At 30.4% G+C, this 19,483-nt stretch overlaps 1 protein-coding gene across 1 annotated transcript; it reads left to right on the plus strand.

Moving 5' to 3' along the window:
• Nucleotides 1–2,823: 2,823 nt before the first annotated feature.
• Nucleotides 2,824–10,109, plus strand: LOC130672408 (inactivation-no-after-potential D protein). Its single transcript, XM_057476983.1, has 18 exons — nt 2,824–3,158; nt 3,227–3,359; nt 3,708–3,812; nt 5,225–5,350; nt 5,432–5,481; nt 5,576–5,768; nt 5,843–5,921; nt 6,015–6,211; nt 6,310–6,404; nt 6,474–6,543; nt 7,373–7,420; nt 7,510–7,611; nt 7,726–7,797; nt 7,888–8,017; nt 8,720–8,850; nt 8,920–9,075; nt 9,134–9,268; nt 9,880–10,109. Exons 2-18 carry the CDS (start codon nt 3,231–3,233, stop codon nt 10,045–10,047), a joined length of 1,986 nt encoding a protein of 661 aa, XP_057332966.1. The 5' UTR covers nt 2,824–3,158; nt 3,227–3,230; the 3' UTR covers nt 10,048–10,109.
• Nucleotides 10,110–19,483: the final 9,374 nt, after the last annotated feature.

Consider the following 19,483-nt stretch of genomic DNA (forward strand, 5'->3'; position numbering starts at 1 on the left):
CTGGTTCTGAATCCGAATTAAACTGAATTAAAACGAATTTGAAATTTTTAAATCGGTTTTATTCTTTTTAATTCAAATTCAAATTTTCAATTCAGTTGAATTCTGTTTTGCAGAATTCGACAGAATATAACAGAATTAAAATTTTTAATTCGGTCGAATTCGGTTGTTTCATCAGGGGCATGCAATAATTTTTATCATTTATTTTCACATAAGAGAAAAAGTGACTTTCTTACCTCTAAATAGGACAAAAAATTTAAGCTTTTAGATTAAAATCTAGTGAAAAATAGTCTTCGCACTAGAGAGGAAGGTAGTACATCCCAATCCGCGTGTTTGCCATCATCGCCTTCGGCTGGGGTAGGCAATTATGCCCACGGGTCGGAATGTCCTACGTTCCTCCTTTGATGTGTAATTTACTTATCATATGCAATAGGTAAAGATAAGTTACGTGTCCTAGCTATATTCAATCCTTAAGCAAAATTTCAAATACTGAAATTACTTCTCAATATCCAGGATTATTCTTACCGATCAATAGATTTAATGACAAGTTCAATAGACTATTAAAACCTCAATATCCAAAATATTTATCTATCTATACTAATAAATGGAGAGCTAGTTTTTTAACTTCCCGCTAAGAAAATCGACGATTTTCGAAAAATTGGGAAGTTATTGTTTTCACCCCGATTTTCGAAAGTCGAGTTTTCATCAAATGTCGACGTTTTGAGGTCCTAGGAAGCTATTCTGACTATTTCCGGAATGATGTCCGAGTGTATGTGTGTGTGTGTGTGTGTGTGTGTGTGTGTGTGTGTGTGTGTGTGTGTGTGTGTGTGTGTGTGTGTGTGTGTGTGTGTGTGTGTGTGTGTGTGTGTGTAAACTCTTTGTAACTTTTTAACTAATGAATTGATTTGGATGGTTGAGGTGGCAATCGAAAGAGCTTGTTGGCCCTCAACTTTCCTGAAAATTTCAGATCATTCGATCAAGCAGACTCGAAAATATTGGCGAATTACGAAAAAAAAAAATTTTTTTTTTTAGTTTTTTAGTGATTTCTCAGAAACGACTTGAACGATTGACTTCAAAATCTAATCAGCTCTAGAACTTTATAAGCCGCGTCGAATGCCACCTCAACCATCTCAATCGGTTAATTTGTTCGAGAGAAATCGTTGGCGAAAGAAATGATAAAAACGGTTTTTTTCGATTATCTTTAAAGTGACTCATTCGATCAATTTCAAACTCTAATCAGCTCTAGAACTCAATAAAACGCGCCGAATGCCACCTCGAACGTCACAATCGGTTTATTAGTTCAAAAGATATCGGCGCTGAAAAGTTAAAAAAATAACATAAAATGTTATTTTTTCCGGATAAATCAAAATATAATGTACTAAATGTTTTTGAAATCATACCAACTTTTTCTGTTTATAGTCTCTTTTGATTATCATTTTATGTCATCTAGCTTGTTCTTTAGTTTAAAAAAATATCATCAGCAAAAAATTGAGAAAATCCAGTTTTTAATGTTTTTCTCGGATATTTCATATATTATTGCTCTGACCTAAGTCAAAACTCATTCAAATCTTGATTTTGATCACTGACATTGATTTCTGCCTCGATATATTTATTTCATTGAACATAATCGAGAATAAAAATTAAAAAACCGCTTCTTCATTAACAATTTTCGATTCTTAACTTGTCAAACTTTAGCAAAAAACGCAACTTGGTAGAGCTTGAAAAACTCATAAAAAATAATCGCAGGTAATAGCATTTTTGATCTAGAAGAGCTCGAAAATATATATTTAGAGTAATGTTTTCAAGCTCCTTGAGCTCGAAAACAGCGGGAAGTTTTGGGGCTGGCCCACAGGGTCAACCGACGCCCAGATTTTTTTTTACAACACCGAGTGCTGGGTCTACATTTCCTCTGGGATTTCTCTGGGATTTCCAGAGAATTTAACTAGCGACAATTCAATTTTTTTTTTTTTTAACACCGAGTGCTGGGTCTACATTTCCTATGTACTCACAACAATGTTTTCGAGCTCAAGGAGCTCGAAAACAGCGGGAAGTTTCGGGGCTGGCCCGCAGGGTCAACCGATAGACAGATTTTTTGTTCTGTTATACCTCTTATTAAAACGATTAGAAAAAAATTTTTTAAATACTTTTGAATACTTTGAATACTTTTGAATCGTCTTTCTTATGGGCATTTAACATTCCAAATCGTTTTGAATCATTTTTTAAAATCAGGGACTGCGAAAACTACTGAACTAATCGGAATAATAAGTATACCATAAGATGCAGCGTGTTTTGGAGAAGGTTTTCTCTCTAAAAATGAATCAGTGAAATTCACTTCAAATTAGTGAATATTCACTGGGAACCAGCTGTAAGTATACCACTGGTTGAATGAGTGGTATACTTATAGCTGTAGAAATAGTGACTATCCACTGATTCGCGAGAATTTCACTAATTCATTTTTAGAGAGTTAGTAAATGATTTGTTGGTGATTACTTATCCGGAACATATTTTTTTGACTTAGAAATAATGAACTTTTATTGTAACTAAATTTATTCTATTCGATTGTCATTTATTTAAAATAAATTAAATATATTTAATTAATAAATTATTTATAATAATGCATTTGCGAGATATCATCATTATTCATTATCAGTACATCAGGGCTAATCAGTTATATGAGTACGTAATTTTTATTGATTTTAAAAATAAGGGGGTATTCTAATACTCTATATATTACTAATAAATAATCGTTATTTTAAAATTGTAACAAAAGCTAAAGATATTATCATTATTTATATAAACACATCAGCTAGATCAACAGCAATATATATTTTTTTCAATAAAAATTTCCGTATATACCGTAAAATTTAGATTCCCGAGGGTACTTGTAAGGTTTCAAACTAGAAGACTACTTTATTAGATCACGCTAAACCAATTTGTTGAATAGAATGTATGACCGAACCTACTGAATAGTTTAAGTTTTACAAAACTGTCACATGTATTTTTACTATTTTCCACATTATTTACTATTTTCTATACATAATTTATGTGCCTTCTGTAAAAGAAGGTTCAATCAATTATTCAGTTTATCAATTTTATTTATACGAATTTATTAATTGAAATATACTTTTAACTTTAGTGATATTTTAGATAAGTGAAGTCAGGTATGTTAAGAACTTGAAAAAATTTTTACTTGTAAATTAATAAGTACTAAGTATTCAATTTACATCAGTGCTATGACTATCACTCATCAAGAAACTAAAGGCGGAAGTCCTCTTTTTTCGGATCACTGGGGACCTGAAAAACATGTGGAATTGCATAAACCATACGGAGGAAGTTTAGGGTTCAGTATTGTTGCGGGAAAGGTATAATTGCAATATTAAGTTTCAACCCCAACTATATTTTTAATTCCATCCGTAATTTAAGTGTGATAATTAAAAAGATTTTTTTTTTCTTTAAAAAAAGTCAATACTTAGAAATTTACAAGGGATTAAAAATTAAGTTGGTGGTTAGTAAATAGTCAATAGATATGTATATACTTCTTAATTTGTTCTATAAGTGTGTGTGCGTGCGCGTGCGCGCGTGTTTGTATATGTGTAAACTAAATATTAAATAAATATTTCAATTGTGTCAATATAAGAAGTGATTTAAAAAATTTATAAATTAAATTATTTACTTTAATTATTTAAATTTTATTTTTTCAATTATTATAGATAGAAATAAACAGCGAAAATGCAAGTCCGCCTGAACAACTATGTGGAATATTCATAAAAAATGTTGAGCCTAATAGCCCTGCAGGATATAGTCAACAACTATCGGTAATTTAATGCTATACTTTTATAACTTAGTCGATTTAATGGTATATTGTGTGACGAGATATGAAACAAGACGATTTCAAATCTGAGTGTAGTTGGCTGACATTTCCCGCAGTCTAAAATCGTGTTTCATTCTGAGTTACACCCAATATTTTTCATGATTACCTGCATTGGAACAAAGTTTCAGTGTCAGTAGCCAGTCAAAAGCCAGTGTCAAAATGATTACTTAGGGGGTGGGGGGAAGTGCAGATACTTGTGACCAGATTTAAACTGCAAGCCTAGTGCAAGCCTAGTGCAAGCCTTACACAAAAAATTCGTGCCAGATTATAGCTCAATTCTGGAGGCAGACTATAGTTGAAAATAGTTGCACATGGCTTGCTCAAGATTTGCTTAAGCCTCAAAATTGACCTTGAGCCTTGAACAGATCGTGAGCCAAATTGATCAATTTTTTTTTTAAATTGTTCGTTTTTTTATGTACTTTTAAAAAAAATATATATCAATAACATCAAAAAAGATAAAATAGAAATTTTATCCAAAAACATGAAAGCCAATTTTTTTTCCAACTTTTAAAGGCAAAAAAGCTATTGAAATCTTTATTTTTTTTTCTCACGACATTTTTTATCATAAATACGAGTATACACAACAGATTAACCCCAAAATGGCGAAATAGCGGGAACTGCTCCTTCTATAGTACCCTCAACTCCCGCCTGGAGTATTTGTTACTGCAATGTGCAGTAGAATTAACCGCAAGATAGGAGTAAATTCAACTTATTAACTTAGTAAAATTTGACGCATATTTAGTAACTGTTATCATTTATATGATATCTTTAACTACAAAAACATTTACTACATATTATAGGGAGATGATAAGTATAAGAGCTAAAATAAAGAATGAATTTGACTTTCAGTGGGTAGAAACAAATAATGTTTCTACCCACTGACCTAAGAAATTCGTAATTATGCATACGCTAATATTTGTTCGCATCATTGGGCTGAAATCAGCTCGTTACTGCTGGCTATACGACACTGAAACTTCAAGTTTCAATGCTGGATCATGGCAATATAGTATATTATATACCTAGAGAGAAAAGCAGGACATTCCAACTTGCACATAATTGCCTACCCAAGCTGAAGGCGAGGGTGGCAAACATGCGGATTGGGACTTCCTTTCTCCGTGGTGTACATACTATTAATCACCAGATCTGCACCTGAAAGTTTAAATTTTTGCCTAAATTTAAAGGAAGAATCACGCATGCGCTAATTTTTATCATTTGTTTTCTCATCAGAGAAAAGAACGAAGAACGACTTTCTTCCTTCTAAACAGCGCATAAATTTAAACTTTCGATGCGAATTGTGAAAAACTATCATAAGTTCATTTCTATAAATAAAATTATGTTATTATAAAATAATTTTAGACCGGAGATAGAATATTAGAAGTTAATGATGTAAATCTTCGTAATACGACGTATGAAGATGCTGTTGATATAATTAAAAATTCTGGTGAAACACTGCGATTAGTAGTTCAATCATTTATACAATCGGTATGTATTCTATTGATACTATATACATACGATTAACGCAATAAATATTCATGCATATTTATAATTTTTCATGTTAATTAGGATAATACTGTAAATAAAAATCCTTCTGTATCACGTCGTTCTGTAAGAAGGTACACAAATAATTGTTTATTAATAAAATTTTGTTGTTTATTGTGGCGTAATTCATTGGTTTAAATGAAAAAATTTAATTGTCTTAATTTTTAGATCAGTTAAAATTTTAGATAAATCAAAATCAATAACGAAATCACAAAGCGTAGAAGACTCTGCTGCAGCTTCTAGTAAGAATGATGAGGAAACAAAAACTGAGAAAAAAAAATATAGTTCTGATAGTGATACTGAAAGCGAAGAAGATGAACGACAATTGGAAGGAAATGTTCTTACAGCAGCGGGAAAAGAAGTCAGTTATCTTGAAATTTAATTTAAAACATTTAGATGTACAGATAAATTTATGTATATTGTATTCATTTTTAGATATCCCGAAAAAGTGCTGCTAATCTCAAAAAAACTGCGACGGATCCTGATGAAGAAGACGATTTTGGATATACGATGAGTTAATAAAACATTATTCTATCTTTTTATTTGATGCAAGGTTTATTAGTTAACTTATTGCATCAATTAATTGTGTGAGTGTTTTATTTTTCAGTGAAAGTCAACAAAAAGTACAAAAGTTTAGGGAATAATTTGCACCTAGTAAGATTAGAAAAACAAGGTCGAGATTATGGAATTGCAATTGCGGGTCATAAAGACAGAAAGAAAATGAGTACTTTTATTTGTGGTTTAAATCCAAAAGGGGCAGCAATTAAGACTGGACAGTTTCAAGTAGGGGATGAAATTATTGAGGTAAATAAAGTTTTCATGTTTTAGCCGTATTAAGATTTTTCGAAAATTAATCAGTACCAAAAAATGACCGATGTTTAAAAAAATATTTATTGATTTAGGTGAATGGTCAAGTTTTGAAAGGACGTTGTCACTTGAATGCTGTAGTTGTGATAAGAAAATTACTCGATACTACTTTAACAATGGTTTTATACAGGTAAGTTACGAAGTGTTATTTGTTTTTTGTATCAATGTTTATCAAATATATGACGACTTTTTATCACAGATCACCAAAACAAAATGACCAAGTAGCAATAGATGAAGTCCATCAGTTTCCACCCACGCTTGAAGAGAGTGTAAGTCTTACAATATATTTTACAAAGTTATAACTGAGAAAAAATACTCTAATGAAATCATGGCTGGCTGTAAAAATTAAATCTTTTTTTTATGATATTCAAAGTGAATAGAAAAATTTTCAGCTCCCGTTAAAAAAAAAATTATCATTTTTTACGGGAAAATGGGGTATTCTCTAAATTTCTGACACAGTCTAATATATAAATGAATACATGTATAAACTTTAGCATAATCGAACTATAAGCTATGATTACTATTAAAAATTATTATTTGTATTTTAAGCTTGAATTTATTTTTCATTGTGGGTATTAGGGGAGGAGAAGGGGGAGGGGTGAAATGCGGTACCCGTTAAATCGAAATTAAATAAATTTGATTAAATTGAATTTTCTTATAAGTAATTTACACACAGAAAAATTACATTTCACATAATTATTGGATGCAAAGGAAAAAAATAGTATATTACACACGTAGGGAAGTAAAGTAAGAAATGTCTCAGATCACATGTAATTGAGGCGATATATATATATTCGAGGCGAAGCCGAGGCCAACATTTACATGTGATCTGAGACATTTCTTACTTTACTTCCCTACGTGTGTAATATACTATTAATTGTTTTTATCATAAACAAAAGGCAGTAATTTTTCTGACAATTTCGATTTTTGAAAAAGTTTAACAAAAAAATACTCACTAATTATATTTACAAAAGAGATTTTGGAATGTTAAAAAAACAAACTTTTTAGAAAAATTTTGGGGGTATCCACTTCGCCTCTTATTTTCCCTATATTTTTATTGCTTAATAAATTAACAACTTTAAAAATTTTATTTTTTAGGAGTTATATAGTCAGTATGAAGGTGTTCACACAGTTGTAGTTAAAAAAGTATGTTTCATTTTACTATTTTAAAATTTAAAAAAAAACCCTTCCCTAAGAATTTTAATATTTTTTAAAAATAATGATAATCCATGTAGGGTACATACGGAATGGGAATTATGATAATACAAGGTAAACACGCTGAATTAGGACAAGGTATATTTGTATCTGATATCCAAGAAGGAAGTGCAGCGGAAGCGGTAAATATGAATTTAATAAATAATACTACAAATTGATTCATTTTTTTACGATTTCCAATAAATAATACAATTAATCAATTACAGTTTACTAAAGTGGTCCTATTATTTTTACAGGCTGGTCTTCAAGTTGGTGATCTGCTGTTAGGAGTTAATTCTGATACTTTATTGGATACAAAACAAGATGAAGTAATTAAATAAACCCAATTTTTTTTAATTTCAATGATTTACGATATTTATAATTATTCCTGTCATTAACACTGATAAAAAAAATTACAGGCTACAAATATGCTCAAACAATGTGAAGGACTTGTAACATTAATAGTATGTAGTCCCAAAGGTAAAGAAAAAGCACAAAGTACCATACAAGAAATTCCAGGAACTGATAATAAAGCTGGCGCAGCTGCTGGTTAGTAAGATAATAAAAAAAAAACAATAGATATTTGTAAATAGGATATTGTGTGACAAGGGATGAAACAAGACAATTTCAGACTAGGGTGAGGTTAGCTGACATCACCCGCAGTCTGAAATCGTGTTTTATCCTGAGTCACACTATATTTTTTATGATCACCTGCATCAGAACTTGAGAACAAGATTCAGTGTCAGCAGCCAGTAAGAAACAAGTTAATTTCAAGCTGATGATGCGGAGAACTGTTAGAGAATGAGAAATCTGTGATTCACAGTCACTTATTACATAGTAAATAAGACGAAAATATTATTTTCACTCATTTTTTATTAATTTTATTAGATTAATTGAAACGGTCACTTAAAAAATGAAATGAGTAAACTGAAGTGACATGTAAACAAATGAGAGTAATAAGGCTGCAAATGAACATTTAATATAACTGACACCGGGCAGAAACAATTGTGTTTCTTCCCAAGCGAAGAAACACGCTTGTTTCTGCTCGCTGTACGAAGGCATTATTGAATTACGAATTCGCTAGCAGTTGTTTGTAGCATCGGCTTTAAATTAGCTTGTTTCGAAGGGCTGTAGAGAGACTGAAACTTCAAGTTTCGATGCTGGTATCATGAAAATACAATTTAAATGTTGCGTAGACATATAAGTTTTTTGTTATCATTATTAATATAAATTTAACTATTTCTTTTCTAGGTCCCGAAGGAGAAAAGCCAAAACCTGTTGAACCGCCGAAGCCCGCTAAGAAACAAATGACTATAGAGTTTACAAAATCTAATGATAAACCACTTGGGTTTACAATTGTTGGTGGGAATGATACTCCGCTGGTACATATTTTGATTTGAATTTAATTTCGGCAAATCAATTATTAAAATTCGAATTTTTCATTATTTCAGGTCGCGATTTTTGTCCTTGATATAAATTCCGATACGCCGATAGGCACTACTGACCATTTGCAAAGAGGGGATCAAATACTTGAAGTGGGTGCCGACAAATTCAATAATGTTGATAATCATAAAGCAACATTGACAATTATTGGCGCGACTGGAACTGTAAGTATTTTAAATCAGACAGAAGTTTATTGTTAATATCCATTAAAATTTTTCATAGGTAAAAATGGTAATATATCGCGATGAAAAATACATCGAAGAGTTTGAAGTAGAACTACAGAAAAAAGCTGGCAAACCATTGGGTCTGTACCTCAAAGGATATAAAGATGGAAAAGGAGCTTATATATCCGAAATAGTAAGATCGAATTATATAATATAGAATAAGTATACGATTAATTGCTCGTAGTTTCAATTATTATAATCTTTTTATTTTAAATTCGAGGTGTCTTTATATTTCATATATTAGCTTATAAGCTGCCTGTAGAAATTTAATACTGAATATATGTATTAGTTTGACAGTGGAAGACGATCGCGAAAAAAATGGTTGGATCTGATTATATATAATTGTGTCTGAACAGTTAGATATAATTAAATCCAAATATTGGCAAGATATAGCTCTATATAACTATGTATGATTATGCGTAACTATACATAATTTTGCATGGTTATGTATGATCAGATTCAATCATTTTTTTCGGATAAATGAAATAATAAAATTAATATAATTATATATATTACTACGTATAGCTCGATATAATTATTGCAATCATATAGGAACTTTAGATATAATTATTTATCGCTATATATAATCATCTCCAATTTTACTAAAAATAATCTAAAATAAAATTTGTTTCTTGTTATAAAGTAGACTACAGTAGCTATTTGATAGCTGATATATACTGTTTGACTAAATTATGTAACATGAAATAATAGTCTTATTGATTGGAATAACTCTTCATGTTACAGCTGGCCGGTGGAACTGCGTTGGAATCTGGAAAATTGGCATACGGCGATCGTATAATCGGCGTTTGTGGAGATGATGTCAAAGAAAAACCTGTGGAAGAAATTGTTATTCTAATTAAAGTAGCCAATCCGGTGAAATTGAAATTAGCTAGATATAAAGTTAATAAATAAACATATGTAAGTTACGTGTTATAAGTTTTTGAATTTAAGAGAGAAAATAAAATTTACTTTATCCAACAAAAATTTATGAGTGTCGTATTGTTTAATTCTTAAAAAAAATAAGATCGTAATTCATTACAGGTAAAATATAATTTTAGAATGATCTCTGAATCAAGGTACGAGATTGTGGGAGAAAGCCATTGATATGCTTAATAAGTTGTATTTATTATCTGAGATCAATATAAAATATTAGAAGATAAGATCGAAAAGTTTATAATAGTAATCGAAGAAAAATAATTTTCATTTAAATGAACATTGATATCCCTAGATTTATATTGATCTATTCAGAATAATGTAAATTACCTCCCCGTGCCGAGAGTGGGTAATTTTCCAAGCTCATGTTCGGAGTCGAAGCCTATGATCTTTGTTATCCGTTAAAACCACTTATGATAAGCGTAAAATCTACCCTTAACAGTTGATAAAGCAGACATTTGAAATATTCGTCGTCAATAAAAGATCATACGATATATATCAGCACAAAGTTATTTAGATCTGACTCGCTAGTTATCAAAATTCATGATGGACGAGTCATCAAATAGTTTTTATCTATTAAAAACGTTCCTCTCAAATCTGATTAGAACTTTGGTTTTCATGTTTTAGCTCTAGAATTACGACAGCTATCCAAATGAATGTAAGTATAATTTAAGGGACTATAACGTATTCATGTGCCATTCGTGGTTTCACTTTAATACGACATGTACTGAGATAGGTATGGCTTAATCTTTGAGACAGGCATATATGATTACTGACAGAATCAACCAGGGAACTTTGTATATGTTTTATATGTAATATGAAATATATATAATCTAAAATACATCAGTGCAATATGTCAGAACTTAGTTTTATTCACTTTACATTTATAAGTTAATTAGCACTCGATCAGAAAATAAAAAAAATCCTATAAAATCTTTTTGCAAATATTATTTATAGATAATCTTATTGAATAGATAAAAACTACTGAAATTATCCCTATATCTATGTAAAATTATTATTATTAAAAATATAAGCTGTTAAATATTTATTTAATAAAATTAATACATTATGAATAATTACCTATGTTTGTTTGCAGAAATATCTTAAGCTTTTTATGTTTTATCTTATGAAATATTAGTCGTATAAAAAGTAACCATCAAAATTATATTATTCACAAATCTTAAAATTACTTGATAAACTACGGCAGTATTTGTGTTGTTCATTGAGCGTAGTTACTTCAACAATTGCTTAACATCAATAAATGTAGTCAGAATAAGAGTACTTAACTATATCGATTAACTATTACTAACTTGTAATTGGCTGCAATAGTTTAATAACTACACTATCCATTTGGTTTTCAATGCTACATTCATAAAACTACTCTCGAGAATAAGAATCAAATTTTTTTTGAATAAATTAACAATCTTCTTTTTTAAACTCTATATCTTCAGAGGCATTTTCATTTATACTTAATTTTCTAGCTGGTTTCTCGATGAACGTGTACCTAAGTATTTTTGATGACTATCCATTTAATGATTACTCACAAAAGTATTCATCATATTACTGTAGATCGTAACCTCACTCATACGGGGTTTTTAAATATTATATTATTTTATCTAACAATTAAATTTCATGTAACTGAATAAAATAATCTTGACGAAATATAAATATGACTCCTAGGTATGTAATACATCTCACTGTCTAAATTACTAACCCTCAGTATTTGAACTTGCACGTTTTTGGAGAACCGCCTGAATTTTTGAGGAGCATACCTTCCGTTAACCACTAAATGGTTTTTGTTACTTCAGAACCAAAATGACCAACATTTGCTGCATATGGAACATATCTGTGGCCTACAGAATGAAACCGTCTGCAAATAGTAATAGTAACATATTGTCTTTAATGTGAAAGTGCCCTTGCTGGATAAAAAATTTATTTATATCCAAGAGGAATAAAATGAATAATATTGAACAGGTTGCCTTTCAAAACTGCCTTCTGTGGCTTCAGCTTCATATTATTCTGGCCAGATGTTTTCATCCAGCTGAACCCTGAACACCGAAGACTGCATAAAATTTCTGACAAGAATATGTCTATGTATCTTATCAATTCACAATTCTTATTTTAAAAATTATATAAGAGTCATTAAATCTTGTCTTGTTAACTTTTGTTATTACATATCTATCAGACTATCGTTACAAACTGGTAAATTTGTGATTTTTATTTAATTGTTAAACTCCAGGTTTGACATTCTTGGGGCATCAACCAACCCCCGGTGGTCATGGTGACATGATAAGGGCTTGCCCCTGAAGCAATAGGGTTTTGGACATGTCATAGTGTAGGTGCCAATTAGTACCCCAAAATAAGGTGAAATTAATTTAGAATCAATCTTAGGTTCATTGTATAGTTAATGGAGAGTAATACCGTGATTAAACAACTGAATTCGACCGAATTAAAAATTTTAATTCTGTTATATTCTGTCGAATTCTGCAAAACAGAATTCAACTGAATTGAAAATTTGAATTTGAATTGAACAGAATAAAACCGATTTAAAAATTTCAAATTCGTTTTAATTCAGTTTAATTCGGATTCAGAACCAGAAATTAGAGAATTATTTTCGAATTAATCAGAATTAAACCGAATAGAATTATTTAAATTCGTTTCAATTTGGACAAATTCTGGTTTTCCTGCCAAATTAGACAGAATTCATTTTTAAGTTAGGTACCGAATTAATAGAATTTATCTGAATTAAATAGAATTAAAAATTGAATTCTGTTTAATTCGATCGAATTCAGTTGTGTAATCAGGGTTATCAAGCTGATAGATTTGGATTCAGTGGGTACTATAGTCTCTGCTGAGTCCTCCGATTACCCTGATTGAGAAACTTAATTTGAAGTAATTCAAACACGATCTGAAACAATTCAAAATTGGCAAAATTGACTATATATAGATATACACTTTTCATTTCACATTGCATTAATTAGATATCAAAAAATTAATACTGTGTGTTGCATCTCAGGTTCCTTATGGGAACGTCGAAGCAATTCAATTCTCATCTGAAATCCTCCCAGAAAATAAGTCGCCGTCGGAAATTTTCGGTTTGTAATGTTAATGTGTAGTAACCGCATGAGATTAGACTTTATTTTTAATAGGTAAAAACCGACGGGGACTTACGCTCAGGGAGGACTTTATTTGGGGACTTTGTTATTTCTACGAATGGACTGCGTCGACGGTCTTATAATACTTATCTAAAAGATTTCCTTTACAAAACGGTTTAAAAATTATAAATTAATATATATATTGTTACTTCAATGTAAAATATTTCGGGAACGTAACACTATTTATGAAATTACTATGCATCATAAAAAACTCAGCGTACTTATGGATACAAAAGAAGAAAAACAAATTTTTAATAGTTTTTATCATAAAACAAAAGTCATCGATACTTTTCAATTGACAATTGATTTTTGAAAAAGTTTAACAAAAAAATTCAAAATTACGCTTAATTATATTTACAAAAGTAATTTTGGAATGTTTAAAAACCATTTAAAATATAAAATTTTGGGGGTACCCCGTTTTGCCTACCTTGCCCTCTTTTGTCCCCCCCCCCCTTACCCTACATCACATTATCTTTGTTGAAAAATATAAAGAACGTCATTACATCTACATGAATTGAAAATTAAAGAAAACACTTAACAGTATATCTAATGTCACGAATGACATATACTAATAAGCATTGCATAATGTAATATTCATTGGACGCGGGCAAATGAGATTTAGGAGCATACAAGTGCGAACGTTTTTAAGTGAGGTGATTGACCTAGCGTTCCTGTTGCCACGACGACGCTCTTGTGACGTCACAGGACAAACTCGGGTTTATGGGTGACCTATATTCTAAAAATAGAAATCGACCTACTCTCCTTCCTCCCACCGCAGTCGAGTTGACTCACCCCTCTTTGTCGCTGTGCACCTTGTGCCAATATACCCCCTCCCCTACTTTCCACTGACGTGCTACTGCCTATCATCTTTTCCCATCTATTTAATATAGGATTAGATGACAATCATCAGTAACATTAACGTTTTTATTTCTTCTTGTTTTCAATGCTACTAATTTTTTAACTTTACTTAAAAACTATGAATATTAGATATATATATTTGATACACAATTTGGCCGGCCAATTCCAAAATCTAAGAGCCAAATTTTTGACAGATGAATTTTATCGCAGTTTCACACTCGATGATGTCTTTTGCTCATTATCTTACATTACACTGTAATAATTATAGACAAATTAAGAAACATAAAATTTGATTCTTATTAAGTTTTAAAACCGAGCAGCCAAATTTTCAAATAAAATTAAAAATTAACTCGAGTCAAAACACAAATTTTAGTTTAGTCCTCAAAAGCCACAATTCCTTGGATGTTTTATTTGCCGCCCAGAAAGTAACTCTACTTTAGTACTCAAAATTCTTAATGAGGTCTAAATGCGAATAATTTATCGATTTTGAATTATAACTAAGACCTCAAAATCCTCAACGAATGAAAAGTTATAGTTCAGACTTTGAAAAATTTTAGATAGAAAAGGGAGGGGAGAGAATACGTTGAATGAGACTTTTGAGGTTCAAATGTGGATAAAATTATTCCTGTACGTTTTGAGTAGGATTATGTTATTCCAGTTTAGTCCTCAAAATGGTGAAATTAATCGAAACTACTACTTTAAAGAGTAAACTAGGATAACTTTCTGTACTGTTGTCAATCTTAAAATTCTAAATTTTATTTATTTATTGCAAAAGAACGCCGATCGGCAGTATACATTAATCGTAACAATAACATATTATGTGATATTTGATTTTAATATAAACATAAATAATGAAAATGAGACTAAAAGTAAAATAAAATAAAATTAGTGATATTGTACATGTATTAGTTGTTTAGTATTGTATTTTTGATCTTTGTTATAAAAGCAGACATTGAATCCTCAAAGAAGTTGGTATCCTGGCAGTGTTCGTTGACTAGATGGGCTATCCTGTTCCTAGGACTATGGTAAACATAGTTTTTTGTTGTCTTAATAACGTCCAACAATCTAAGTTGTCTTAAACCTGGCCTTGAATGGATAATTTGAAATTGTTCACGTATCTCCGATTCAATATATCCGTTGACGGATTTATAGAAAAATATTAAATCGGCAACTTGTCGACGAATTAGGGGTCTATCGATTTTAAATTGGCTGTATACATCGTCCATAGTCATATTAGATCCACGAATGTACTACATGTAATATGACACATATTTACAGAATTTTTTTTGTATCTTTTCTACCTTTCCTATCTGGACTTGAGTATAAGGTGACCATATGATAGTGCAATATTCAAGGATCGGTCGGACTAATGACATGAATAGATGTATAAGTGTATGAACGTCATTGATTGATCCTCAAAAACTTCATTGAGAACTTTGAGACGTAGATCCGAATTTGTTTTTTGACTCGGGAAAGTATTAAATTTTTTTTTGATTGATAAATACTCATATATGTTAAAGAATACTATATAAAATGTAATAATGAAACTAATTAATTACAAATTAGAACTTTATAGTTCATTTTTTTTTAAATTCGACAGTAGAGCCCAACATTTTCGCTTCGCGTTCGAGGCGTGGAAAATAAAATAATTTGAATAGGTTGTAAAACTTTTATTATAAAAAAATATATGAGTTAGAGAAACATTTGGATATTAAAGTGTTTTTTTTTTTTGTTATAAATTTAACGACAGGAACATGTCATATGAATTGTCCGTCAGAAACTGGTCAGTTACCATTAGAAGCCGACGGGGGTGCTACGACCTCGCGACCTACTTTGCTATCTTCATGACGTCATTTCCCAACGTCATTGCCCGGGCGAATGTGGGTCAGACAAACCTTTGGTTCCACAGGAAGCAGGATAGTTTATTGACAAATTTTGTGTATTTGTTTTAAAATATCACCGAAAAAAAATAATAATATTTTTTTATTTCATTAATAAACTCCAGTAACTCAACTGGTCAATTGATCACATCATTTACTTTCTTCATTGATTGCTAGCAAATATTTAAAATTTTTCAACGCCCACTAATAGTCAATAGTATCATTCATATTGAGTTTAAAAAATTTCAAAGCTTTGAACTTAATGATAATACCCGGAAATCTTTTATGATGAGTTTAAAAAATATAATACGACTTCGGTGTATTGTAAAAAAGTGACGTGAGTGTTATTAGCATGGATAAAAATAAAATGAGAAGTAATAAGAAGAAACATTGAATAAAATAATGATTAAAGGAGACAAACTACTAGATAAGGAGGCCACGGAAAATGGATGAGAGTAATAAAGATTTTTGGGCGTCATACAAAAGTCGAACAGTTTGCAGATCTCATGAATGGCCGCGTAATGTGAATGAAGCTCCAGTGACCTAGTTTTACAGGCACCCCGACTCAGTCTCTCTTATCCTCCTTCTCTCTTTCTCTCTCCTACTCTTTGCGAACATCAACTTCTCCTATCCTCGTTTCTGTATTGCTTTCTGCAAATCTTGTCAGACCCTTGAATATAGAATCCTGATGCAGGCATTACGTCAGGAACAGGTTATCGACTGCATCTTCTCAGCACCCATACTATATCTTCTCTTATTCACATCGAAATGAGAATATTAATTCATTCTTAATAGCGGCTCGTAAATCGCTAGTATTTTATCAACAAATAAACAATGTCTGTTATGTCACATTTTATAAACTTTTGAAAAATTAAATACTTTTTTATTTATAAAACTTTAATTTAGCTTTTATTGGTTAATTAAATCAGAATAATTATTAATATTAAATACAAATTTACAAAATAGTAAAAAAAATTTTATTTTTTAAATTTGACTCATTAATAAAAAATTTTTATCTTTATAAATATCAAGTATAATTCAAAAATTCTACAACTTTCCACATAAAAAAAATTAAATAACACCGGTGTAGGCGGTGTAATTTGGCGGTGTTAAATCGGTGTAAAAAATTCCACGTATAGAAATTAGAAAAAAAAATGTATTACATCGAAATAAATATAATAATTTAATGAATATTTATTTAAAAATTACACAATTTTACGCCCACGATTTCAATCACCAATAATTTAATTAATTAATTAAGACGCTTTTTAACTGTACACTGTATAAAATTTCGGTGTACAAATGGAACCAGGGAACTTTACACGGCTGTGTAATGTGAAATAACGGTGTAAAATTCACTCAGTGTAAATTTTCCATCTATTTAATTTTGATACGGTGTAATCTACTTTTTTTACACCATTCAGTGTTGCTCGTTATAATTTTGATTAATGAGCAACAAACGATCATTGAATATTTTTAACTACTTAATCAATGACTACATTAATTTTATTTAGGTATTAAATAGTATTTTAAATATTTTTATGATTATTTTTCTTAACGAAAAATTATCATAAACTACAAATTTACACGGTTGACGGTGTAAAAATTTTAAAATCATACCGCCTAAATTTAACAAAATATTTGGTGTAATTTTCACACCAAAATTTTTACACCGAGACATTTACACTACACCGGATCAAAAAAAATTTTTACAGTGTAGTGATCGAGTAATTTAACACCGAAAAATATTTTAACACCGGTAAAGAATATTTATACCTTTGGCGGTGTTATTTAAACACCGCTTTCGGTGTTTAAATTTAACACTGAAAATTTTAACACCTACACCGTCTGAATTTACCCCTGGTTTTTACGGTGTAATAAAAATAATAAGTAATCAGGCTTAAAAAAATTTATTAATAAAATAAGGTGATGACCTAGTTTTGAAAATTCACTCGTGACCTATGGCAACGGTTACCCTCACTCTGTACTCTAGTCATTCTCATCCTATTTCACCAGCCCCTCTTCTATCGGTATACATATGTATAGATGTATATGAAATTAACGTTCTATATAAAATTTAAACACTGACAGTGTGTGCACGTTGAGGTTCAAATGACGTCATAGAGCGCCGAACGTCGAACCCAAGTGGGAAGGTGCATCGACCTAAAACCCCGGTTTCCCTGGCTAGGCGTCCTGGCCTCGCACAGCATCCCCCTGTTGTCCCGTTTGAGGATCTGTGCCGAGGACGCTCGCCCAATTGAGAAAGAGAAAGGAAGTAGAGGGAGTTTAATGCAAGATAGCTAAAGCTCCAAGAGGAAAGATTTTTCCTGATGAAAGAGCTTGCTCAGTGACGATGACGTTGGTGAACAAATCAGTGAGGGAAAAGACAAGGTAACCAACAAAAATAATAATAGTAGTAATTATAATCACAATAGTAATTAAATATTTAAGAGCAATTGATACAGTAACTAAATTTTTAAAACAAATCAGATTTCAATATTGAACTTAAATCTAATATTGCATTTTTATTTTATTACTTTTCTTATATTACTCGGAAAAATGATTATAAAGATAATTTCTGCATAAAAATGTCATTTAATTCCATACGGGAATTCATATGGATTTTTTAGAATTCCCATAAATTCCTATAGGATCCTATGAATTCTTATGGGTCTTGTCTATAGTTTTTGACACAAAGATTCTTTTTCCTAGGCTCCAATAAATTCTTATAAAACCCCATACTTTTTCCATGAATTTTTACAAAAGTTCCTTCAAATTTATGGGTGTTATAGATAGTATATAAATATATTGGGCCTATGGAAATAGATCCCAATCTAATTTTTAAAAAATATCTCCAAGATATATGGAAACAGTCCCTATACATTATGGGAAATAGAACCATAATTATGGAAAATATTTTCTTAATATTATAGGAATCTTTTCCATACATTATGAGAATGGCCCCTATACTTGTTAAAACGTTTCCCATAATATAAAAAAATGACTTTCATACACTATAGGAACTCTTTCTACTGTATCGTGGGAACAATTCCTATATATTATGACCCATATTTATGATAGTATTACCCATAATATATAAGAATGGCTCCTCTACATACACGGAAATAGTTTCTATTTATTATGGAAATAATTCCCACTATTTATTGTAACGGCTTCATTAATTTTCTATCATGTCTATAGTCATTTTTCCTATATGACATATATATAATTTTTATTTCGACAAAAGAAATTTTTTTTTACATCAATTTTGTTAACTAAAAATATAATTTTGATAAAAAATAGCATACTGTGTAATATTTTTGAATCGTTATTGAATAAAAAAAACTAACAAAGTTTAAGGTCATAAATAATGAGCATTGATTATTAAGTAACCACATTTGTCATCGATTTATGAATACATAAACGTTTTCTTTAAAAATAAATTTCATTAATAAAATACGATATAGTAATTATTATTTTAAAATATAAATGTATGTAGTAATTGACAGTCAAAAAAATAAT

The sequence above is a fragment of the Microplitis mediator genome, chromosome 7 (genome assembly GCF_029852145.1).
Source record: "Microplitis mediator isolate UGA2020A chromosome 7, iyMicMedi2.1, whole genome shotgun sequence".
Classification (NCBI taxonomy): domain Eukaryota; kingdom Metazoa; phylum Arthropoda; class Insecta; order Hymenoptera; family Braconidae; genus Microplitis; species Microplitis mediator.